General features: G+C 37.8%; 1 protein-coding gene across 1 annotated transcript; it reads left to right on the top strand.

Moving 5' to 3' along the window:
- Nucleotides 1–349: 349 nt before the first annotated feature.
- Nucleotides 350–20,392, top strand: LOC124249703 (interferon-activable protein 203-like). The gene is made up of 8 exons (XM_046680935.1): nt 350–570; nt 4,371–4,654; nt 5,571–5,707; nt 6,340–6,504; nt 12,034–12,201; nt 14,892–15,314; nt 16,939–17,124; nt 18,235–20,392. The coding sequence occupies exons 2-8, from the start codon at nt 4,390–4,392 to the stop codon at nt 18,310–18,312; spliced, it is 1,422 nt and encodes a 473-aa protein (XP_046536891.1). The 5' UTR covers nt 350–570; nt 4,371–4,389; the 3' UTR covers nt 18,313–20,392.
- The last annotated feature ends 785 nt before the right edge of the window (nt 20,393–21,177 follow it).

Raw genomic sequence — 21,177 nt, 5'->3', positions numbered from 1 at the left:
GGTTCGTTTCTGCAGGCTTCTCAGCCCTGACTTCCCCAGCTCTAGTGATACAGATGCAGGGAGAGTACCTTTCACAGACAAGATTTATTTCCTGCTTTCAGGGAAGACAGAGACAGGAGGGTCAGAATGTCCTTTTTGCTTCTCAAGTAACTTTAATTCAAAATAATCAACATGTTATTGTGGGATATTTGGAGGTGGCTTGTCTTGGGCCCCAACAATGTTTACAGGAAGGAAACTGGTCATTTTCTCTGACTAACGAAATCGAAAGCTAAGAATATTGGTGGGAGGAGTCTCAAAATTATTTTAAACCTTTTGTCTCTCAGGGATAGCACAGTATGAGGTAGCCAGCACTAGTCAACTTTTCAGGTGACTTTAACCACTGCCGTTTTTTCTTGTTACCTTTCAAAATACTTCTTTTTCTTCTGCCCTTCAGGAGATTGTAACAACCTGCAGTTCAGTCTCTGAGAGTTTACTGATTTATCTTCCTACTCAAACAAAATAAGAAGTGATTTCTGTATCTCTGAAGAAGACCTCAAGATCTGGACTACTCTGGAAGAAACTCCCAGTGAGGTGAGACCTGTGGGGATTTCTGTAGAGAGCTATGGGTACCTGGCTGGTAACCAAAAATGACAAAGTGAGCTTAAGTTATATAGAATTTGGGGGTCAAGGGCTGGTTTCAATTATCTTTATAAAAGTGAAAACAGCAGTAGCTTGATTCTAATTTTACTAACTAGGCAAGTAATAGACATTTTTTATTCCACCACAACTGAGGGATGTGCATTTTGACTATAGAAGATGTTAAAATGTATTCCCCAGGTGTCTATTGGCATGAGTTATATTTAGAGAAAGAGTTTATGTTTTTACCCCTGGAAGGTACACAGGAAACTTGGTGGCTGTGGTGGGAACTTGGGTAAAATTTAAGATAAGGGCATGACAAAAATATCAGAAAAATACTATTAAGTAAAAAATACATCTGGATAAAGTTGTATTGTATGGTGTTATCTTAATTTTATACACACACTATACAGAGCAGAAAAAATTTCAGTTCCACAAACAGAGTTAAACAAAAACATGGCTTCTTTTCCTCTCTCTAAGATAGTTTCATTTTTATTTTATACTCCATTCTATACCAGCTGTCAGAGTTGTTATTTAAGTTTCTTTTAGGATTATTTTCTGCCTTCCTGAAAATTACTCATTTTTTTTTTTCTGGTGGCAAGGTGTAAGGGAGAGGAAGGGAGCGTCAATTACAAATAAATTTCTGTTGTACCTACTTTTGGAATTGTTTAAACACTTTCTGTGTGGCCTGGTACAATCATATTTCATATGTGCTTGACTAGAACGTGAAATGTTTAATGTATGTTAGATAAACCTTGTGAATTAAGCTTATTAATTGTGTTGGTTAAATTTCCTAAATCTTTCCTGATTTTTTTTTTACCTTGTTCATTTAGTAATTGAGAGATATACTGAAATCTCCTACCATAAATTGTGGGGTTTTCCTTGTAGCTCAAATTTATATATATATAAGGAGACTATAGCAGTGTCATAAATTGAAATGAAGATAGCAGAAACAAGACGAAACATGTTAATTATCAGTTAATAATGTGCCCATATACTTATCTATATACACACATACATAATTTCTATTTTACATATGTGTTTATATATAGTTGCATATATATATATACCTGTGTGTATGAAGAGAAATATACTACATACTGCTACAAGTATAATTTTGTATTATAAGATATAAGTTATGCTATAAAATTTATAGCATCATGAAGGAATATCAAGTAATAAAAATAATATATATTTACTATTAGTAGGTAAATACACATTTGAAATGGTTTTATGTCCCTAAGAGTTAAACCTATTGTGTTGTGCTCTATACTTTTTGTCTTCACGTCTGTTTAAAGCTGCCCTAATATAAATAAAATGGTTTCCTTTTACTTACTCTTTGCATGATAAAATATTTTTCTTCTGTATTTCCACCTTTAAGTGATCTTTTGTTAACAATATATTGGCAGATTTCTTCAATCCAATTTGGCTAAATTTGTTGCTTGACTGATTAGGTCTTTTAGGTATATGCTGATGATTAATGTGTTTTGTCTTGTTTCTGCGATCTTCATTTCAATTTATGACACTTCTATATTCTTTCCTGTATTTATTTTTACTTATATCTCTATCTTACCCTTTAAGACAAACACATTCATAAACTATCAGCTTCCTTTTCCTCCCTCCCTCCACCATGTTGATGTACTTCCTGGTTCTCTTCTCTTCCATCAGGGCTGTATTTATTTTTAAGACATATTCTCACCTAATCAAGTTAGGTTTTCACTCTTACCTTTGGCTTGCAGTATTTCTTGACTTTGTGTTATTTTCTTGTTAAATATTACTTCCAATAGGTGTTTCTGTGTGGGTGTTTGTCTTGTAGAACTACCGAGGTCTTGAATATCAGAGAATGTTTTTTGAGGCCCTCATATTTAAATAGCATTTTGGCTAGGATAAAAATTCTATTTTCAAAATTATTTTTTTTCCTTCAACATACATTGACAGTACCTCTTCTGATACCCCTTCAGTTAGATATGTTTGGAAATTCAGAATCTGGGGGCTTCAGAGAGGCTATTTAATATGCCTACTTAAAATACTATATTACTAGAAGCCTTGGTAAGATCTGGATCATTACTCTAAAATCAAATGTACTATTATTTCAGCAACAAAACATATGAATGTTCACATTTAAGTGGAATGAATAAAGATTATGCATAGCTCCTTGTCACCTCACACCTGGTTTTATTTAGCAAGTAAATTGTGTAGCCATACAAAAAAAATCACAAAAATTTTATTTAAAAAATTTTGAAATAGATGTGGAATTTTGGAGTAGAACTATATAAAAATTGTTTTTTATATATATTACAATTGTTTTATTTTATAAAAATCTTTTGTCCTGCTTAGGCAGTTTTGCTGTTGAGAATTAGTTTCAATTTGATCCTTGAATCTTTATAAGTGATCTGCCCTTTATTTCTGGAAGCTTTCAGAGTTTTCACTTCGTATTTAATATTCTTCAGTCTCAGTATAATGTGTCCTTGTGTGGATTCATCCTTCACTGTATGGGCCTGACCAACCTTAGGACACTCACGTTCTCTCAAGAAGGAACAATTCACAGCCCCAGGAATTTGAACATCCCAATTATACGAAAAGTAATCAAACTCATGGTCCCTAAACTAAAAGAATTCATGAATTTAAACAGAAAATTTGGACCCATAATATGCACTGAGTGCCATGAAGGAAGTGTGGAAAGTGCTAAAAGGCCCAGAGGAGTGAGACTCAGTCCAAAATGGGGACTGAGCTTTCAGAAGACAAAGCCTCAGCTGAGCATTGAAGGCTGAAAGGAGGTAGTCAGAGGAAGAAAGCTGGGAAGGGCTTTCTAGGCAGCAAGAAGGGAATTAGCGAAGTCATGAAACATGAAAAGGCAGGTGTGCTGTATATTTCTTGGGCATAAGAGATAAGAAATACAAAAGTAGCAGAAGTGAAAAAGGTGCCAGGTTACTCAAGGCCTCCCAAGCCAGGCTAAGGAGCCAGACATTTTTCAAAAGGAAAATGGGGAATTATTGAAGGATTTTAAGTGAGAGAGAATTGTGGCCCTATAGAGAGATATCTGGCTCTATGAAAAGAATTGATTAAAAAAAAATTAAGCCTGGAGGGAGAAAATCAAGCAATTATAGAAATTTTCCAGTCAATAAACACTATGATCCTGCATTAGGGAGCAGGTAGAAGTCCAAGAAAGGGACAGTGGTGTGGACACTTAGGACACAGAGAACATTGTTCAAGCCCCAGAGAGAGATGACGCTAATTAGAGCTGACTAGGGAAGCACCAAGTGGACTAGGGAAGGTGCCCAGCATAGAACTATAGTGCTGTGGCAGACGGATATTCACATAAGGTGAGAGGCTGCAGCCCATTTTGCACACAGGTCACTTCAGGCATCCTGGGTGTGGAAGGTGTCAGGAACCAACAGGCAGACATTCAGGGATAGACTGTAGCCTCAAAAAGGATGGGAGGAGGGACCAGGGACTTTGACTCTACACAGTCCATAATCTACACACTGTAACAATTGCCTACTTCCAGAACTTATTCTACCACACCACCCCCAACCCAACTCAACTATGATCATTAAAAGAGAAGAATTTCTTAGAAGTCCTCATTTAGGAGTTCTCAACCCTTTTCCACGATGATATCTGGTAATTAAGTCCCTCTTTGTCACACACACCCATGGACAACAATTTCGTATGGACCACTCCCTCACATAGACATTGATAGTCTTTTAAATTGTCTGTATAAATGTGTAACACTGTGTGTTATTTTTCTCTCATAGGTTATCCATAACTTCAGAGATGGAGAGTGAATACAAGAGAATTGTTCTGCTGAAAGGATTAGAGCCCATCAGTGAATATCATTTTAGCATTGTTAAGTCTTTATTGGCCCGTGATTTAAAACTAAGTAGAAAAGCTCAAAATGAATATAATAGAATTCAGATTGCTGATTTGATGGAAGTAAAGTTCCGAGGAGCCGCCTGTGTTGACGCTCTAATAAAACTTTACAAAGACATAGCAGAACTTAAGGAACTTGCTAAAACTCTTAAAAATGAAAAGTTAAAAGGTAATGAGTTAGAACTCCTCACTCTCACTGTCTCTGAACCATCCTCAACCTTGACTAGAAAACCCTGACTTGTCATAGTTGACACATCCCTTTCCCAATTTAAGACTCAGTAGCCATGACAATGTTAGTACTGCAGAGGCCAAGTGGACAACTTAGGGCGTCCCCTTTCCTACAAACAGGTCCGATGTATTTTAGAGGGTATATTTTAGAGATGAAGGTAAAGAAAAAAAGCAGAAAGAGTTTATAAGAAAGGCTGAGGCTTTCAGTACATTAGAAAAGTTAGAAAATGCCAAAATTTAAAATATGTGAGTTTTGAAGATATTTATATCAATTAATATGCATGCTCTGTTACAATATTTACTACACCATTATTATATTCTCTACTAACAAATATGAGGCAGTACTTAAATAATAACCTCAGAGATCTAAAGAACTTGTCTCTTATAAAATCACTGGATTATAAAAACGTATTTTAAAAAGTCCAAGTTCAGTATCATCTATTTGTCACAACACTAATTAGATCATTTTTACTTTGTCTGGTTTCAGTAATTCAAACAGATCTTTAACAGAAGATGACTGAGCACCAGCAGCATGCAAACTTTAGATTTTAAAAGAGAAAGCATAGGATAAGTGGTTGGAAAAGGGTTTGACTGAGGTGCGTAGGAGTCCAGAGCACAGGAAGTTTGTGCTCCTTGCACGTGGGACGAGAAAGGAAATCACTGAGGAAGCATGAGACCGTGCTTGTGCCTGTGTTGCTTCTGCTGGCCACTTGTTGCCCGCCTGGCTAATGCAGTAGAGGCAGACACAAACATACCTAGACCCACAAGCAGGAGCTGAGAAGAAATAGTATTGAAAGGGCTTGAGCTGTGTTAGACCAGTTTCTTTGGATTTATCATTTTCTCTTTTACTGCATTAGTTGCAAAGGGATGCAAAACAAAAGGAATAACTATAGTGAAAAAAATCAAGCAGGATAAATCCAGTACTGAGAAGTCTACATCCACCCCAAATAAAACTTTGGAACCTGAATCAATCAACGATACACCTGTGTTGAAGGTAGGATGGCTAAGATTCCACTGAAGAAGCTTCTTCTATGACTCTTCCATTTATTACCTTCCTATGAACATTTACTTTTTAGTCATTTCTCAGCATGCAAATAGAAGAATCAGATGAAATGGGATTCTAGGGGCAGAGTGAAAATGAAGTTCAGAGTCAGCAAATCAATAGATACTGATCACCCATTAAGTTTCAGAACTACTGTGCAATTTAATTTGTGTAATATGATTCCCTATGATGGGAATATGAAATAGTTACCTCTCTTTGAGATATGAACTAAAATGGCAATCAGATTAGCGGAAGAGCTTGCCAAAGGCTACTCAAAGAGGCTAACTTTAAATGTTTATTTTCTAAATCCAAGTTCCCTGCTCCTGCCATCACCACAGAGGTGAGTAAAGGAACGACATGTATAAAATTTTCCCCACTACTTGTATGAAGCAATCATAAATTTGCACTGCTTACCTTCTGGCCATCTCTCCAGAAGATGCACTGTATGAAGCTCCCTGAAGTTCTCAAAGACATAAATTTTAGTATATTAGAACCTAGTAATAAAAAGTTGATGTGTTCAGCGGTAAAGATAAGTTTCAACTAATATTGAAAACTATTGATCAGGAAAAAACAACTACTTTCAGAAAAAGAAAAACAAAAGCATAAAAACTGAAGAATCTAAGATGCAGCTAACCCAGGAACAGAGTCAGCTTCCAGAACCTTCAAGAACAAGCACACTGTCAACTGAGAGCCATCCCCAGACTTCTCAGATGCCTCCACCAACCCCACCCAGCATTTCCTCAACCAAGGTACCATCTTCTGTTCCCAAATTTGTGCCTCCCTACAACATATAACAGAGATCATCATGACCTTGAAAGAGCTTCTCAATAATCCCCTACTATATACAATTTCTTTATATAGTAAAATCACTCCTTAATTTATCAATATCGATATTGAGATCACAATGTATTGTAAGCCCTTTGCCTCCGCAAGGTATGCATTTATGAAATAATTCTTGATCTCAAGAGGGTTACTGTCTTGTGTTGGTCCAGAAATAGGGGATGAGTGGTGACCAGACAATTATAGATGAATCATAGAGTATATTTATCCCCTACATTCTAGTTTTCTTTCACACTTTCTACTTACCCATACTTCTGGATTAATTATCAGCATTCTATGCTCCTTCCCAAATCAAGTGTCTTGGCACATGCTATTTCCTTATTTGGAATTCATTATTCCTATCTCTTCACTGGCCTAATTATATTCAACCTTCAGGTGCTGGCCTGAATCCCTTCCTCAGGGAAGTCCTCAGTGATACTCTCGCTCCAAAAAAAGGACCAGATATTTCATTTTTTTCCTTCACAGGACACTTTACTACTCTTTTATAGCAGTTATCACAACTGTAATAAATCTACATCTTTCTTCTCTGCTAGACAATAAGCTCAGATTATAGGTACCTTTTCCCAGGGGAAGTCAAGACAGGGGTGGGAAAGTGAGTACATATCGGTATGCATCAACTCCTATCCCAACCGGCCTTTTGTTTCATCCTGTGGCTACATGCAACACGGGACAATGAAGCCTGTATCTGAGGTGAATGGCCAAGGAAAGATTGCCCCAAGACAGCATAAAGGGTAGGCAAGAGCGGAATTTAAATCGCTATTCTGTAATATAGTTTCTTACCCAAGATCCAAGCTACCTCCTCACTCAGGCTAGATCCCTACCACCATCCCAGAGATACCACTTGAAGACAGACTTCCTGTAATAAGGGACTCTCAATTTTCGTTTTTGCTTTCTTGTTGCTGTTATTAGTTCCAAGAATCTGTATTTCTACCAATAATCTCTCCCAAAAGATCAGAGAGATGGGTTTCTAGGAACCTGAAGAGCATATATCAGGAATCCTATTTGTGTATTTGTGGATGGGAAAGTGATAGTTAATAACCATCCATAATAAGCAGCCAACGTTGTGCTGGGATTTGCTTCCCTTATAACCTGTGAAGGTTATCTACCATAAGATAACCCTAAGAGTTGTGCATGACCAAGTAGGCCAGGTACAGCAGATGTCGAATCTGGATTCCATCCCAGACAAATGAAATTTCATCTGAGCTTTTAATATTTGCAGAGTAAAATCTATAATCCTGGTTGAGGAGGAAGAGAGTAGGTAGTACAGGTATCTGAATATGTGCTATCATCCCAGAGAAAATTGAAAAGTTGAGATCCAATATAAAAAGGAAAGAATAAGACATTGTGTTCTGTGTGATTTTGAAAATTATTATCCAGAAATAAGGAAAAAAATCTATTTCTCTAGAAAAGGAATGCCGTAACCACAAAAACTACTAACTTGAAAAAGGAAATGCTATACCCAGAACAGACTTAGCTTCTAGAAACTTCAGCAACAAGTTCATGCCCAACTGACAGCTGTCCCCGAGGTCCTCAGATGCCTCCACCAGCCCCATCGATCAGTTCCAAAACCAAGGTACCTATCCCCCTTCCTTGTACCTCCATACAACCTAAGTATAGGATCACCATAATCTTGGAAGAGCTTCCCGTTGAATCTCCCACAATATACAGTTTAATCATTTAATATAATCACTCATTCATTTGTCAGTGTAGGTTTTGAGATCCTACTGGATTCTAACTCTGCTGCTAGTTATGAGGTATATGTTTATGAGATAATCTCCAATAGTCAGAAGATTACTTTCTTGGGTAGAGTAGGGAGAGTGGGGGGAAGTGACCAGACAAGTAGAGATGAATGGGAGTGTGTTCATCCCCTACATTCCAGTTTCCTTCCACCCTCTTCCCCTTTGCTCACTGGCCATACTACATGGTTTATTTTCAAAATGTCATGCTCCCTCCCATGTCAGATGTTTTGACACATGCTCCTTTTTTAGCTTAGAATCATTTGTCCTGGTTCACCACTGCTGCAAGTGTCTTCAATCTGCAGCTGCAAACCTGAATCCTTTCCTCAGGCAAGTCTTCATTACTACCCTCCTTCCAGAATACAGCAGATATTCCCACTGTTTGCTTTCACTGGTCCCTTTATTTTTACTGTTTAGCATTATCACAACTGTAATAAAGATACGTTTTTCTTCCTTAGTAGAAAACAACCTCAGATTATAGGTACTTTTTCCTTGGGAAAGACAACACCAAGGTGGAAAAGTGAGTACATACATGTAGGCATCAACTGCTATCCTAGCCTGCCTTCTGTTCTACCTGATATGAGCCCTGTGGTTACCTGCCTACAGGGGTACAATAACTATTTCTGCGATGAATAGGCAGGCAACTTGAGGAATAGGCAAGAGCAGCAATTAAATCACTATTCTCTAACATAGTTTGTCACTCAAGCCCCAAGCTGCCCTCTGATCCAGACTGAAGCCCCCAACACCATCCCACACATAGCAGTGGAAGACAGACTTCCTACAGGCAGGAGTTCTCAAGTTTTATTTTGTTATTTTTAGCCTCATAATTCATAATACCCTCTATAATCTCTCGGGTTTTTATTTGTGGGATGGAGCCAGCAATCTCTGACTGTTTGCCTCTAGGCCTATGTGGCCATTGTCTGGTCACTGAAACCTCAGGCCCACTGTCTCTCTGCTATGACAATGACATATGTGGATATCTCAAGACAACTCTATTTTTTCTATGCATACAGGCTTGGAAGTGACATTTTCTAAGGCCCCTCTGTCTAACTACGCGACACAGTCATTTCTATTCCCACGGGAATTATTGCACTTCTTTAAAATTTCCTTCAAGCACAGGAATCTCAGGAAGGGTCATCTACATCCTTGGCCTCATACACCTAAACACACCATACAGTCATTTTGTCTTTGGGGTTCAGTCATCTCCACAGGAGTCCTGTAGAAAGAATGTTTGGCCATTCTATGATTCATTAAATGGGCAGGAAAGCTTTGCTCTTATTCATCATGGAGTATCCCAGCTATTTTCTCTATAATATGGGCTCTGTTTGCTTTTGGAATTCAAAACCAGAAGCAGACCAATATAATCTTTGCTTCCTGCTGCTATGTCTCCCACAAAGCAAATAGCACAGAATGGCATGATTTGAGGACAGAGTGGGGTGGTGAAGGAAATAAACTAAGGGAAAAAATCAATTACTATTTTTAAATATTATCCAACCAACAGGCATCTAAATCCTACTCTTATGATGGAAGCTTTTGGCTTAACTGATTTTGAAAGTTGCTCAAGATGCACTTGTCAATGAGATTAAATTACTACGTGGCAGAAGTGAATAGAGAAACTTGTCTAATAAAGTGCTTTCCATATCAACTCTAACTAATGTTTCCATTAAGAGGGTCAACATAATGCACAAAAGATCTGTAGGGGAAGAAGAAATACTCCTCTACCCTCCTAGGTTCTTCTGGCTGGTCTAAGAATGAAGTTGACATGAGACAGAATAACATGAGAAAATCAAACAAGTTTAATAATATGTATACATGGGAGAAACCCAGAAAAACTGAGTAACTCACCAAAATGGCCAAAGCCACCACCTTAAATACCATCTTCAACTAAAGACAAAAGAGGATGTTGGGGGTGGTAGTTTGGGACTTTAAAGGGGAGGAAGGCAATTCACATGAAGATGGAAGCAAATACTTGGTAAACAAATGTTTGTAATGCCTTGCAAAGGCAATGAAACAGGGCGAAGACATTGATCAAATGGGCCTTTCTAGGTTCCTCTCTGTCCACCACATCTAGTTTATATTATATTGCAGCTATCTATTGTATTAGCTCCTTCTGAAACAGGCCTTCTATCATAAATTCTTCTAGGCAGTTGGGGCAAAATCAGAGTTTCTTCCTGAGTCTTTTGTTCTCGAAAATAATCAAGTCAAAGAGACACACATTAGGATAGCAAACTCTGGTCCCCTATACATCTTCGGATCAGAGCAGAAATACAAACCCCTGTCTTGAACATGAAATAATAATAACAATATTGATATTTCTATGTATTGAGCATTTAGTGGTGCTGAACTCTAAATCCTGTGATCTTTGTGTATGTGATCTCATTCATTCTTTATAATACCACATGCCAATGCTATTGTTAGTCCCATTACACATATGAGAAAACTGAAGTTCATAGATGTTAAAAATCTTCTCCAAGATCACACAGATAGTGAATGTTAAGCCAGGATTCGAATCCAACCTTACTGAACTCTACAGCTTTAGCATTTAATGGCATATATTGATTCCAGAGTCAGAGTATAGATGTTACAGTATCTGTAATTTATTTTTAAAAATTTATAATTACACAGTATTATGTCTCAGATTCATTTCCATAGGCCAGGCTCTGTAAGACTTCTAATGAGGAATGAGGTTCTGGGGTGGTCAGAGGGTGTCCTGATCAGGAAGCTGCATGCCAGAGGAAGGTATTTCAAGCAACTCCCTTATCCACAGCTTTCTCAACAAGTGACACTTAATGAATTAGATACATGAATGCTAGAAGAGGTAAGAACTGTGGCAAATTTACATTGGATGTAGAACGTTAGGAATGGTCTTTCTTAAGTAAATCAAAGTTAGTCAAGATAAATGATTTAACAGACACTCCTGACCTTGCTTAAACAATTATAAAAATCCAGGTACTGGGAATGCCCTGGGTGAAATCTTAATGGGTCTGTCTACTGTTGAGAACTCTGAAGGATTTTGTTACCTGATGCAGAATACATAGAGAGCAGAATCTTGCCTCTAGAATTATGAATGTGAGGAAATTTCTCCAGTATGGTGATAAAGCATTCAAATAGGTGGAGACTTGATTTCCTGGGCCTGAAGAGCAGATGATAAAAACCAATTTGCTTATTTGGTAAATACACAAGGTGGTAAAAGACTTAGTTAATAAAACGTCCCTCAGTGCAGGAAATATTGTTTGGAGACTTGCTTCCATTACAGCCTGGTATTATTTTCTACCAATAAATAACTCCAAGTGTTGTCTTGAGGAAGTTGACATAGGGCTGTTTGCATCAGAAGGAAAGCCAGAATTCCATAACAGACCAGTGAAAATTCACTCCTGAGTTTTTGACATATGCAGAGCGAAGTTTGTAATCCTCGTTGGGGTCCAATCTGGGGAGGTATTGTGGGTATCTGAAGATGTGCTATTATTCCAGAGAAAGTTATCAGAGTGACAATCCTCTCGTGTGTGTGTGTGTGTGGCTGGGTGGGTACGTGTAGGTGTGTGGAGTGGGATGGGGGTGTGGGTATTGGTGTGTGTGAGAGACAGAGAGAGAGAGACAGAGGGAGAGACAGAGAGTGGGAGAGAAATGCTGTGGTTCATTTGCTAATGAAAATCATTAATCATAAAAGAAAAATATATATATATATTTTTTATTTTGCTTCAGAAAAGGAAAGACATAACCATTAAAACTGAGGAGTCCAAGAGGATGAAACTCTTCCAACAGCTGAGTCACCTTCCAGAACCTTCAACAACCAGCACATGCCCAACTGAGGGCTGTCCTCAGGTTCCTCAGATGCCGCCACCAACCCCATCCAGCAGTTCCTTAACCAAGGTACCAGCTTCCTGTTTCCAATATCTCCCCTCCCTAAGATATAATGACGGGGATCAGTAGAACCATGAAGGAGCTTCTCACTAATCCTCTACTATATACAATTCTTTCTTTAACTAAGTCACACATTTTTTATCAAATGTATATTTTGAGATGAGCTGCTACCTAAATGTGAACTCCAAATCTTATTATGTACCCCACTCTGCATTAGGATAATCTGTGACACAGTGGGTACCTAATCATCCCTATTCTCTACTGGGTACAGTCATTTGTTCACTTAATTTTATTTTGATATTTCCCTCAATACGTGGTGAAAGATACAGTTTAGGGTGGAGAAATACAGAGCCAAACAAAGCACTATCACCAATTCTTTCTCTTTCATTTTTTATTATGTAAGTAATATCTCTTAGATAATTGAGGAAATGTAGATTTCATAGACAAAAATAATTAAATTTTAACTATTTGAAATCTCTCCTCTATCAAATGTTATATTTTGGCAAATGGTCTTTCTGGTTTTACCTTTTGTTATGTATACACAAAGGACATCATTTTGGCCCAGGTTGGATCACATTACACATATTTTTCTATAACTCGGGGGTTTTTTTCACTTACTATATCTGGAAATTATTATTTCAATTAACCAAAACAGATTTAAATTATTTTTTTAAATTTTTTTTTTTTTGGAGAAGAAGATTGGCCCTGAGCTAACATCTGTTGCCAATCTTCATCTTTTTGCTTGAAGAAGATTGTCCCTGAGCTAACATCTGTGCCAATCTTCCTCCTTTTTATACGTGGGACGCTGCCTCAGCATGGCTTCATGTGTGGTATGTAGGTCTGTGCCCTGGATCTGAACCCATGAACCCTGGGCCGCCAAAGTGGAGCATGCAAAATTAACCTCTACATCACCAGACCAGCCCCTAAATTTTTACTTTAATGTACAAGGTTAATTGCATGGTTATTTAATAAATTAGGAAAATAATCCTGTATTATTTTACCAAGTTATTTCCAGTATTCCCTCTGCCCACATTGAACACAATAACAGCATTAACCCATCAGATCTACTTTCATGCCTCTCAAAATAAATACATAATTTCCTCCTTAAGTCCTGCGCATTTCTTGTCTGGGTGCTGCTGTTGTTACTATTATGAGATTTCTTGTTATCGACTAACTTGCACTGGGAATGAGCTTCCTGATGTTAGGATGACTTGGCCACATTCAATCAGAGTTAATCGTCATGACCGACAGGTTGTGGACTGTATAATTTTCCAGGTTAGACCACAAGAAGCACCACTGGTCTGTGGAGGTAGCTGGTCTGTCTCCATATACGGGTCCCTAGGACCTCCATGGCCACTGTTGCCTTCATACTTCCTCTTACTGATGAGCAGTCTCCCCTCCAATTCAAAGTGCTCTCTTGAAACTCAGAAATGGTGCAGGCCACCGAGGAGACAGGAGACCTGGCTTCTCCGTTGGCATACTTCTCCTAATGATCCTACCATTATCCTAACAAGAGAAGGTAGAGGAGGAAAAATAATTGCCCCTCTACCCTTCTGAGTTCTTGGATGAGAGCCCTGTAATAAAAGACAGATTGACAAAGAAAAATAAACTGTAGTTTATTAACATTTATACCATGTATACATGGAAGATACCCAGGATAAATGAGTAACTCCCTGAGGTGGCCTAAACCATCAGCTCAAATATCATCTTCAGCTAAAGACAAAAAAAAGAAAGATGGAGGGAAGCCAGTTATGGGGAGCGTACTAAGAAAATCAGACTAAACAAATGTAATGTTTGCTGTGCAGATGTAAGTCAGTTCCTCCTCCCATTGATAAGATTCTCTTGTGATTTAGAATCATCTTTGTTTTCCTGATACAGAGAAGGAGATACCCTTAAAAATGGAGAGTTCCTTTATAAACGCAAATTTTTCTTACAAAGGGGCAACTACTATTCTGTATTTAGAGCCTCTCCAGTATCTGCTGTTTTTCGAAACAATCTTATGTCAAAAAGGCAAATTTTGAGGTGGCCGATTCTGTTGATCTTCAAAAGTCTCTATCCAGGACATTTCCAAATTAGGGAAGGTCATAGGATTCTTCCAGTGACTATCTTACTAACCTATTTTCAACACAGTACTGCTTTCTTGGAAATGGGCTTTGTGGTCTTGGTCTTTAAATTGCCACAGCTACTGGGATTAATTCCACATGAAAGCAATGGTTTCTGACTGGAGCCATTCCCCACTCTCAGTGATATTAAGGATAACTTATTTTCTCCCCCGTTTATATCTTACTTTGCTCCCTAAAATGAGTTGATGGGATAAATTAGGATTATCTTTCATCTTCATCTCTATTAAGAATCACTACACAACAGCATTGCTATTGCCACTGTCGCTACACTCTACATAGCTCTTCCTAGGAGAAATACTTTTTTTCTTGGGTTAATTCTTTTTAAAGAAAAATATTCTCCTTTCCAAACTTATAAAAAGTGAAGAAAATAAATAATATTGCTATTTAAACCTTCTCCATTTCTTCCATTAGCTAAATTATACCACGTCAGCCATATTTGTTTAGTTTTTTTCCCAAGTTCACTCCATTATGGTGTTCGTTGAGGCTCAACAACCAGCCTGAGAAGGTTATCACTAGAGAGTGACTCTGTATTTCCTTTCTTAATTGTGCCTGGTTTTTGTGTGTACTTCTAAGTAGAAACCAAGACTGAAGTCTGTACCTAAAGAAGCTTCCAAAGAAGAGGGTCTACAGACGGGCCCCAAAGAAGTGATGGTACTGAAAGCAACAGAACCATTTGCATATGCCTTTAGTGAAGGGGAGAAAAAGATGTTTCATGCCACAGTGGCTACTGAGAGCCAGTTCTTCCAAGTGAAGGTTTTTGATGTCAGCCTGAAGCAGAAGTTCATCCCAAAGAAAGTCATTGCCATATCAGATTATGTTGGCCGCAATGGGTTCCTGGAGGTGTACAATGCCTCATCTGTGTCTGATGTTAATGCTGACCGAAAGATGGAGGTCTCAAAAAGTCTGATTGCAAATGCAAATGCAACTCCTAAAATCAGTCATCTGTGCTCACAAGTTGCTCCAGGAACATTTGTGAATGGGGTATATCAGGTGCATAAGGTAAGCCCACACCCTTGTTTTGTAATGTTTCTCCTGCAACCTCAGAATTTAAATGTCTTAACTTGCCATTTGGAGTTTGGCTAATGTCCTATGGGAACTCAGTGACCCCCTGACCACTTCAGGATATGGGAGAGAGAATCTAGGAACAGTCCTCCTCTCAAGGTAACAACATGCAAGTTCTTTTGAAAGAGATTCCCCAGAAACCTTGGCATTTTATCAGCTATGATGACCAATTGACAGCTACCCTGGTCCAGGACAGTGCAGAGTTTATATCAATAAACATATCCTTTTGATTTGATTTCTTTGAGTTCTGCCTCATCTGTTTCAGTGACAGTTTAACTTAATTGTGTATAAAGAATTACCCTCTCAAGCTTGTATTCCAGTTGAGACAACCAGACTAAGAAATCAACAGACTGCTCTGCCCTAGAATGCATCTCTTTCCAACAGATAGCTAAGATTCTGAGCATCTGAACTCTAAGGTGCTCTTATCTCTTCATATTATTCATCAAAAAATTGTTGAGCAACTGACAGTGTCATTAAGTAATAAGAAATATGGATGTTTAAAAGAATAATCATGTAGTTTAATACTTCAATTTACAAATATGGGCAATAAAATCAAAATTTTGGTGAATTCTTAGATTAGTGTAAAACAACATAGGAATACAAAGCTTAGCTGACGTAACTTTTTTTTTAATGAAGTATTGCTTCACAATCCATTATATATGTCCTCTAGGGTTGCTGTCTACTTTTACCCCTATTGTTTTATGCAAACTCTGTTTAAATGACTGTGCACATATATGCATTTGTAGAATTGATGAGCAAAGTAAGTGAGATAGAAACTAGAACAATGGGACTAGATAATTTAGATTCAAGATTTGGGCAGATTGGAAAAGAATGAATAATAGAGAAGATAGAAGAAAGAATTACATATTGATATAGCAGTCTACTTAATGAAGACTTGCAACCATCTTCCTCAGACTCACAATGAAGCAGGAATGGCCTTCCTTCTCTGTTCCCAGGTAGGTGCCAAAGAAATCTGTAAAGATTATCAGATCTGATTGTATTTAAGTTCTCTAAGAAATATCAGCTATGGGAGCCGGGCCGTGGCACAGCGGTTAAGATCACACCTTCCGCTTCTCGGTGGCCTGGAGTTCGCCGGTTTGGATCCTGGGTGCAGACATGGCGCTGCTTGGCAAAAGCCATGCTGTGGTAGGCATCCCATGTATAAAGTAGAGGAAAATGGGCATGGATGTTAGCTCAGGGCCAGACTTCCTCAGCAAAAAGAGGAGGATTGGCAGTGGTTAGCTCAGGGCTAATCTTCCTCAAAAAAAAAAAAAAAAAGAGATGTCAGCTATTATGAGATGGAAGCAGGAAAAATTAGGAAGTAATCAATACTTTTAGAAGAACCTGGCAAATAAAGACCTAAAAGAAGGAAAAGTTGAAACAGGATGCAAAAGGGAATTTTCTCAACTAGATATATTAAGCTATTTAGTACCTGTAATTCTGGGCCTACAGCTTAAATTAACCTGTCAGAGACAAAAGATTCCACCAACACCTTGTATTTCTACCAGATGCGGAAGTCTGATGCAGTTCTCAAAAGATGGATGCTAATTTTCTTTTGCAGAAAGAAGTGCGGAATGAAGTCATATCTTATGGAATACAAGATAGTACAGGGCAGATGGAAGTTATAGTGTACGGACGACTGACCAAAATCAACTGCGAGGAAGGAGATAAACTTCAACTCATCTGCTTTGAATTGGCATTAGGTCAGGAAAAGCAGCTGAGATCCGTAATTCACAGTTTCATCAAGGTGAGAGCTTCTGAGGAACATCATTCTTCTAAAGAAGAATTTTAAAAAACTAGACTGCTGCTATTATACAGAGTCCAATAGAGGGAAAAATAACTAATCCTCCTGCTTTAGTGGGTATAATCATTCTTTCTTTCCATCAGTTTTTATTTTTAATGATGTTGAAGAGAGAAACTTCAGAGAGGCATTCAAAAGATATGATACCTAAGCTAATTATCATAGAATTGGTTGAATTTATTAAAGCAGGGAGATTATTTAGTAAATTTGGGCTTCATTAAGCCAGATTTGTTTCAAATCCTGGCTCTGTAATTTGCTAGTTGACTAAGATCTTAAAAACTAGTAACTTCAGGTTCATCATCTATAAAATGGATGGAATATCATCTATCTCAGAGGATGGTTAGCACAGCTCATACCAGATTAAATGATCAAGGATGCCGCTGAGCATCTCAGAACACAAAGTCACCTGCTGTTAGTGAGATACCTGCCTTTACTGTTTGTTGCTGTTGGTCAATAACAAATAGAAGTGTTTGGTACTACAATACAAAGTCCATACTCCTTGTCACACTCACACACACACACGCATCCATGTGGGATTCTTGGAACACTAACAAAGGCTAATACTGAATGCAAACAGATCAAATACAAAGGCTGACACATCCAGGTGCTCAGAAATGCACATACTCTTGAATCTTTCCAGTTCTCAGGACCATCAATCAAATGTTCCAAAGCTTCCCTCAGAGCATTGCACTAGGAATACCTTTGACACCCTCTTCCCACGTTTCTTCACAGTAAGAAAATTCTCTTCAACTTTTAGCATGAGTACCTGCTCCTTCCTCTCTCCTGTTGTTCCCAATACCTTCTGCCTGTCCACATGTATTCATGCTGGGTGTGAGTGAATATCTCATTTCAGGGTCTCAACCAAGAGTAAGGGGTGGGTGGGTAACTCAATAAACAGGATCTCATGAAAGGAGATAGGTGAGACTGAGAAAAGAACCTTTTAGAAAGGAAGACAGAAAGGGATGCAGCCCATGGCAAGGGGACATGTGAGCGAAGAGAGAAATGTATAATGGGCTGAATCTCAACTGGTCTATCTTAATCTCTTTCTTCTTCAAGGTCATCAAGGCCAGGAAAAGCAGGAAACAATCACTCAATCCTGATTCATCTATGCAAACCTCACTAGAGTTCTCCTGAAACCTGGATGCCATTAAAAATGATGTTCATGTAGATAAGATCTAAGTACGGAAAAAAATATATATATATAGTTGAAATACAGCAACATACATACCAGCTATCAATTCTTAGAAATGGGGTATTACAAGTGCTTTTCTCTTTCATTTTTATATGTCTCTGTACCATCTCAATGTCATATTTTACATCTGTAACATTTATAACTTGGAAATAACTATAAACATCATGTTTTTCTCTAAAGGAGTGATTCCCCAGGAGTCTAATTCATTGGTGAATTGTTTAAAAGAAAATAATCTGTAGCCTATAAATCAGGGTGGGGCACGCAGGCCCCAAGGAAAGTTTGGATTTATACTTTGGGGAGGATCCTTATATGATGAGTCTCTGGTCAAGAATGGACAGGTTGAAACAAGCTATGTTCTGTTCAAAAGGAACCCAGTGAGGTGGCAGACAGTGGCTGAAATCGTTTGGGCTTCAATTGCCAAACCCTGTGTCCTACGGAGAGGTTGCTTTGGTCCAGAAGGATGAATATCTTTTCAGAATTGGTCTCTTAGATGGGGCATAATTAGGTAATTTGTCTGCCAAATGAGGCAGCTTCTGGTGATTTGCACAAAGACATTAGTAAATTTGGAAGAAATTCTAGCCCTGTCTGATGTGAAATAACAGGTTCCACTCACTCAAGTACCAAGAGCTCAGTAGCTCTCCAACCACATTTCCTGGTTCTCACATTTCTCATATGTGGATTCCATCAGGAAGTTGCCCCAGGCAAAGACCTGCATTAGGCAAACACTGAAGAACAATTAATTCACTTTAGCGTACAATGGCAGAAAGTAAATATCTATAACTGAAATTTACCGTGTATTTAATAACCACATATTTGATATCCAGTGTTTTGCAATTATTTTGTGTCATTTAATCTTCACACTAACTCTTGAGGGTTGATAATATTCTCCTTTTTATTCTTCTAATGAGAAAAACTGGAATACAGAGGAAAAATCGCTTTCCTGATGATTTAGAACAGTTCCATCATAACAAGAATTTCCTTCATGATACTTGTCCACTCTTCCCCCAGTTCCAAGCTCCTGGCAACCACTGATAAAGCTTCTTAACCCATACTTTTTCCTTTTTCATAAAATAAAATTAAAAGTGTATATAGAATTTTGACTCTGGCTGATTTCAGTGTAGTGCATTTAAGATTCATCTATGCAATTGTGTATACCAGTTTATTCCTTTTTATTGCTGTGTAAAATTCAATTGTGTGGACCCAACAAAGTTTGTTTACCCATTCCCCAGGAGAGGAACAATGGGGTTCTTTACAGTTTTGCAGAATTACATTAAAACTGCTATAAAAATTCGCATGCAGATTTTTGTGTGACCACGTTATCGTCTCAGTGGATAAAAAATTTGGAGGGAGATTGATGGTTCGTATGGTAGGTATATGTTTAAACATATAAGACATTGCCAAATTGTTTTCTAAAGAGACTGTAACGTTTTTCATTCCCACCAGCAATGTGTGAGAGTTTCAGTTCCTCTGCATCCTCCTTAGAGTTTACCATTGTAGGTGTGTGTTAACCTGAAAAAAAAAAAAAAAAAAGAAAAACTGCCAAACTCTTTTGCAAAGTGGTGTACCATTTGACATTTCTGCCAGCATTTTGTGACAGTTCTGCTTCCTCTACCTCCTCATCAGCAATGGTTATGGTCAATCTTTTTAAATTTTAGCCATCTAATTGGTACATAGTGGTATTTCATTGTAGTTTTAATGTGCATTTCTCTAAAGATAAATTATGTTGAGCATCTTTTCATGTGCTTAGTTGCCACCCATGTATCGTTTTCTGACTATTTTTGAAATTCAGTTATTTGTTCTCATATTATTGAGTTTTGAGAGTTCTTTGTAAATTCTGGATATGAGGTCTTTAGCAGCTATGTGACTAGCAAGTATTAAGTCCCAATCTATGACTTGCCTTTTCATGACTTTAAGATATCTTTTGAAAAGACATTTTCATTTTGATGAAGTTTAAATTATCAAAAATTTATCCTATGTAAGGTTGTGCTTTTTGTGTCATATCTAAGAAATCTTTGCCTAAAACAACATCTCAGAGATTTTCTCTTGTTTTCTTTTTTTTTATTTTTTTGGTGAGGAAGACTCACTCTGAGCTAACATCTGTACCAATCTTCCTCTATTTTGTATGTGGGCTGCTGCCACAGCATGGCTTGACAAGTGGTGTAGGTCTGTGCCAAGGATCTGAACCCAGGCCACCAAAGTAGAGCGCATTGGATGTAACTACTATGCCATGGGACCAGCCACCTCTCTTGTGTTTTCTTCTAGAAGTTTTATAGTTTTTGGTTTCACATTTACTTAATGATCCATTTTGAATTAAGTTTGTAGAGACGGTGAGGTATGGACCAAGTTCATTATTTTATTAACACAAATATCCAATTGTTCCAATACTATTTGTTGAAAAATTATCCTTTCTTTATTGAATTGTGTTTGTACTTTTGTAGAAAATCAATAAATTGTATGTATGTGGCTTATTCTTGGACTCTCTGCTGTCTTCTGTTGCATTTTGTTGACACAAATAATCAATAATCAATCTATAAATAAAAATTGGGGTAAGTTCATTATATGAGCCTATCTGGGGACCATATAGCCCAGGAGAACACCTTCACCAAAGGAGGAAGCACTCCAAAGATGTGAGATGTACAGCGTGGTTATATACCATCTTGGAACAAGGAACATACATCAAATATGACAGGAATATCTCTTTTTGCTACAGTCAAAAGATGTTTTGCTAGCACAGCAGGTCATGGTCACAAGATGAGCACAGCAGGTCACAAGATGTAAACAGCAGGTAGGTTTGACCCTTTGTTTCT

This window comes from Equus quagga, chromosome 13 (genome assembly GCF_021613505.1).
Source record: "Equus quagga isolate Etosha38 chromosome 13, UCLA_HA_Equagga_1.0, whole genome shotgun sequence".
Classification (NCBI taxonomy): Eukaryota; Metazoa; Chordata; class Mammalia; order Perissodactyla; family Equidae; genus Equus; species Equus quagga.
The sequence above is the reverse complement of the archived record's forward strand: the minus strand, read 5'-3'. Positions and strand labels throughout refer to the sequence as shown.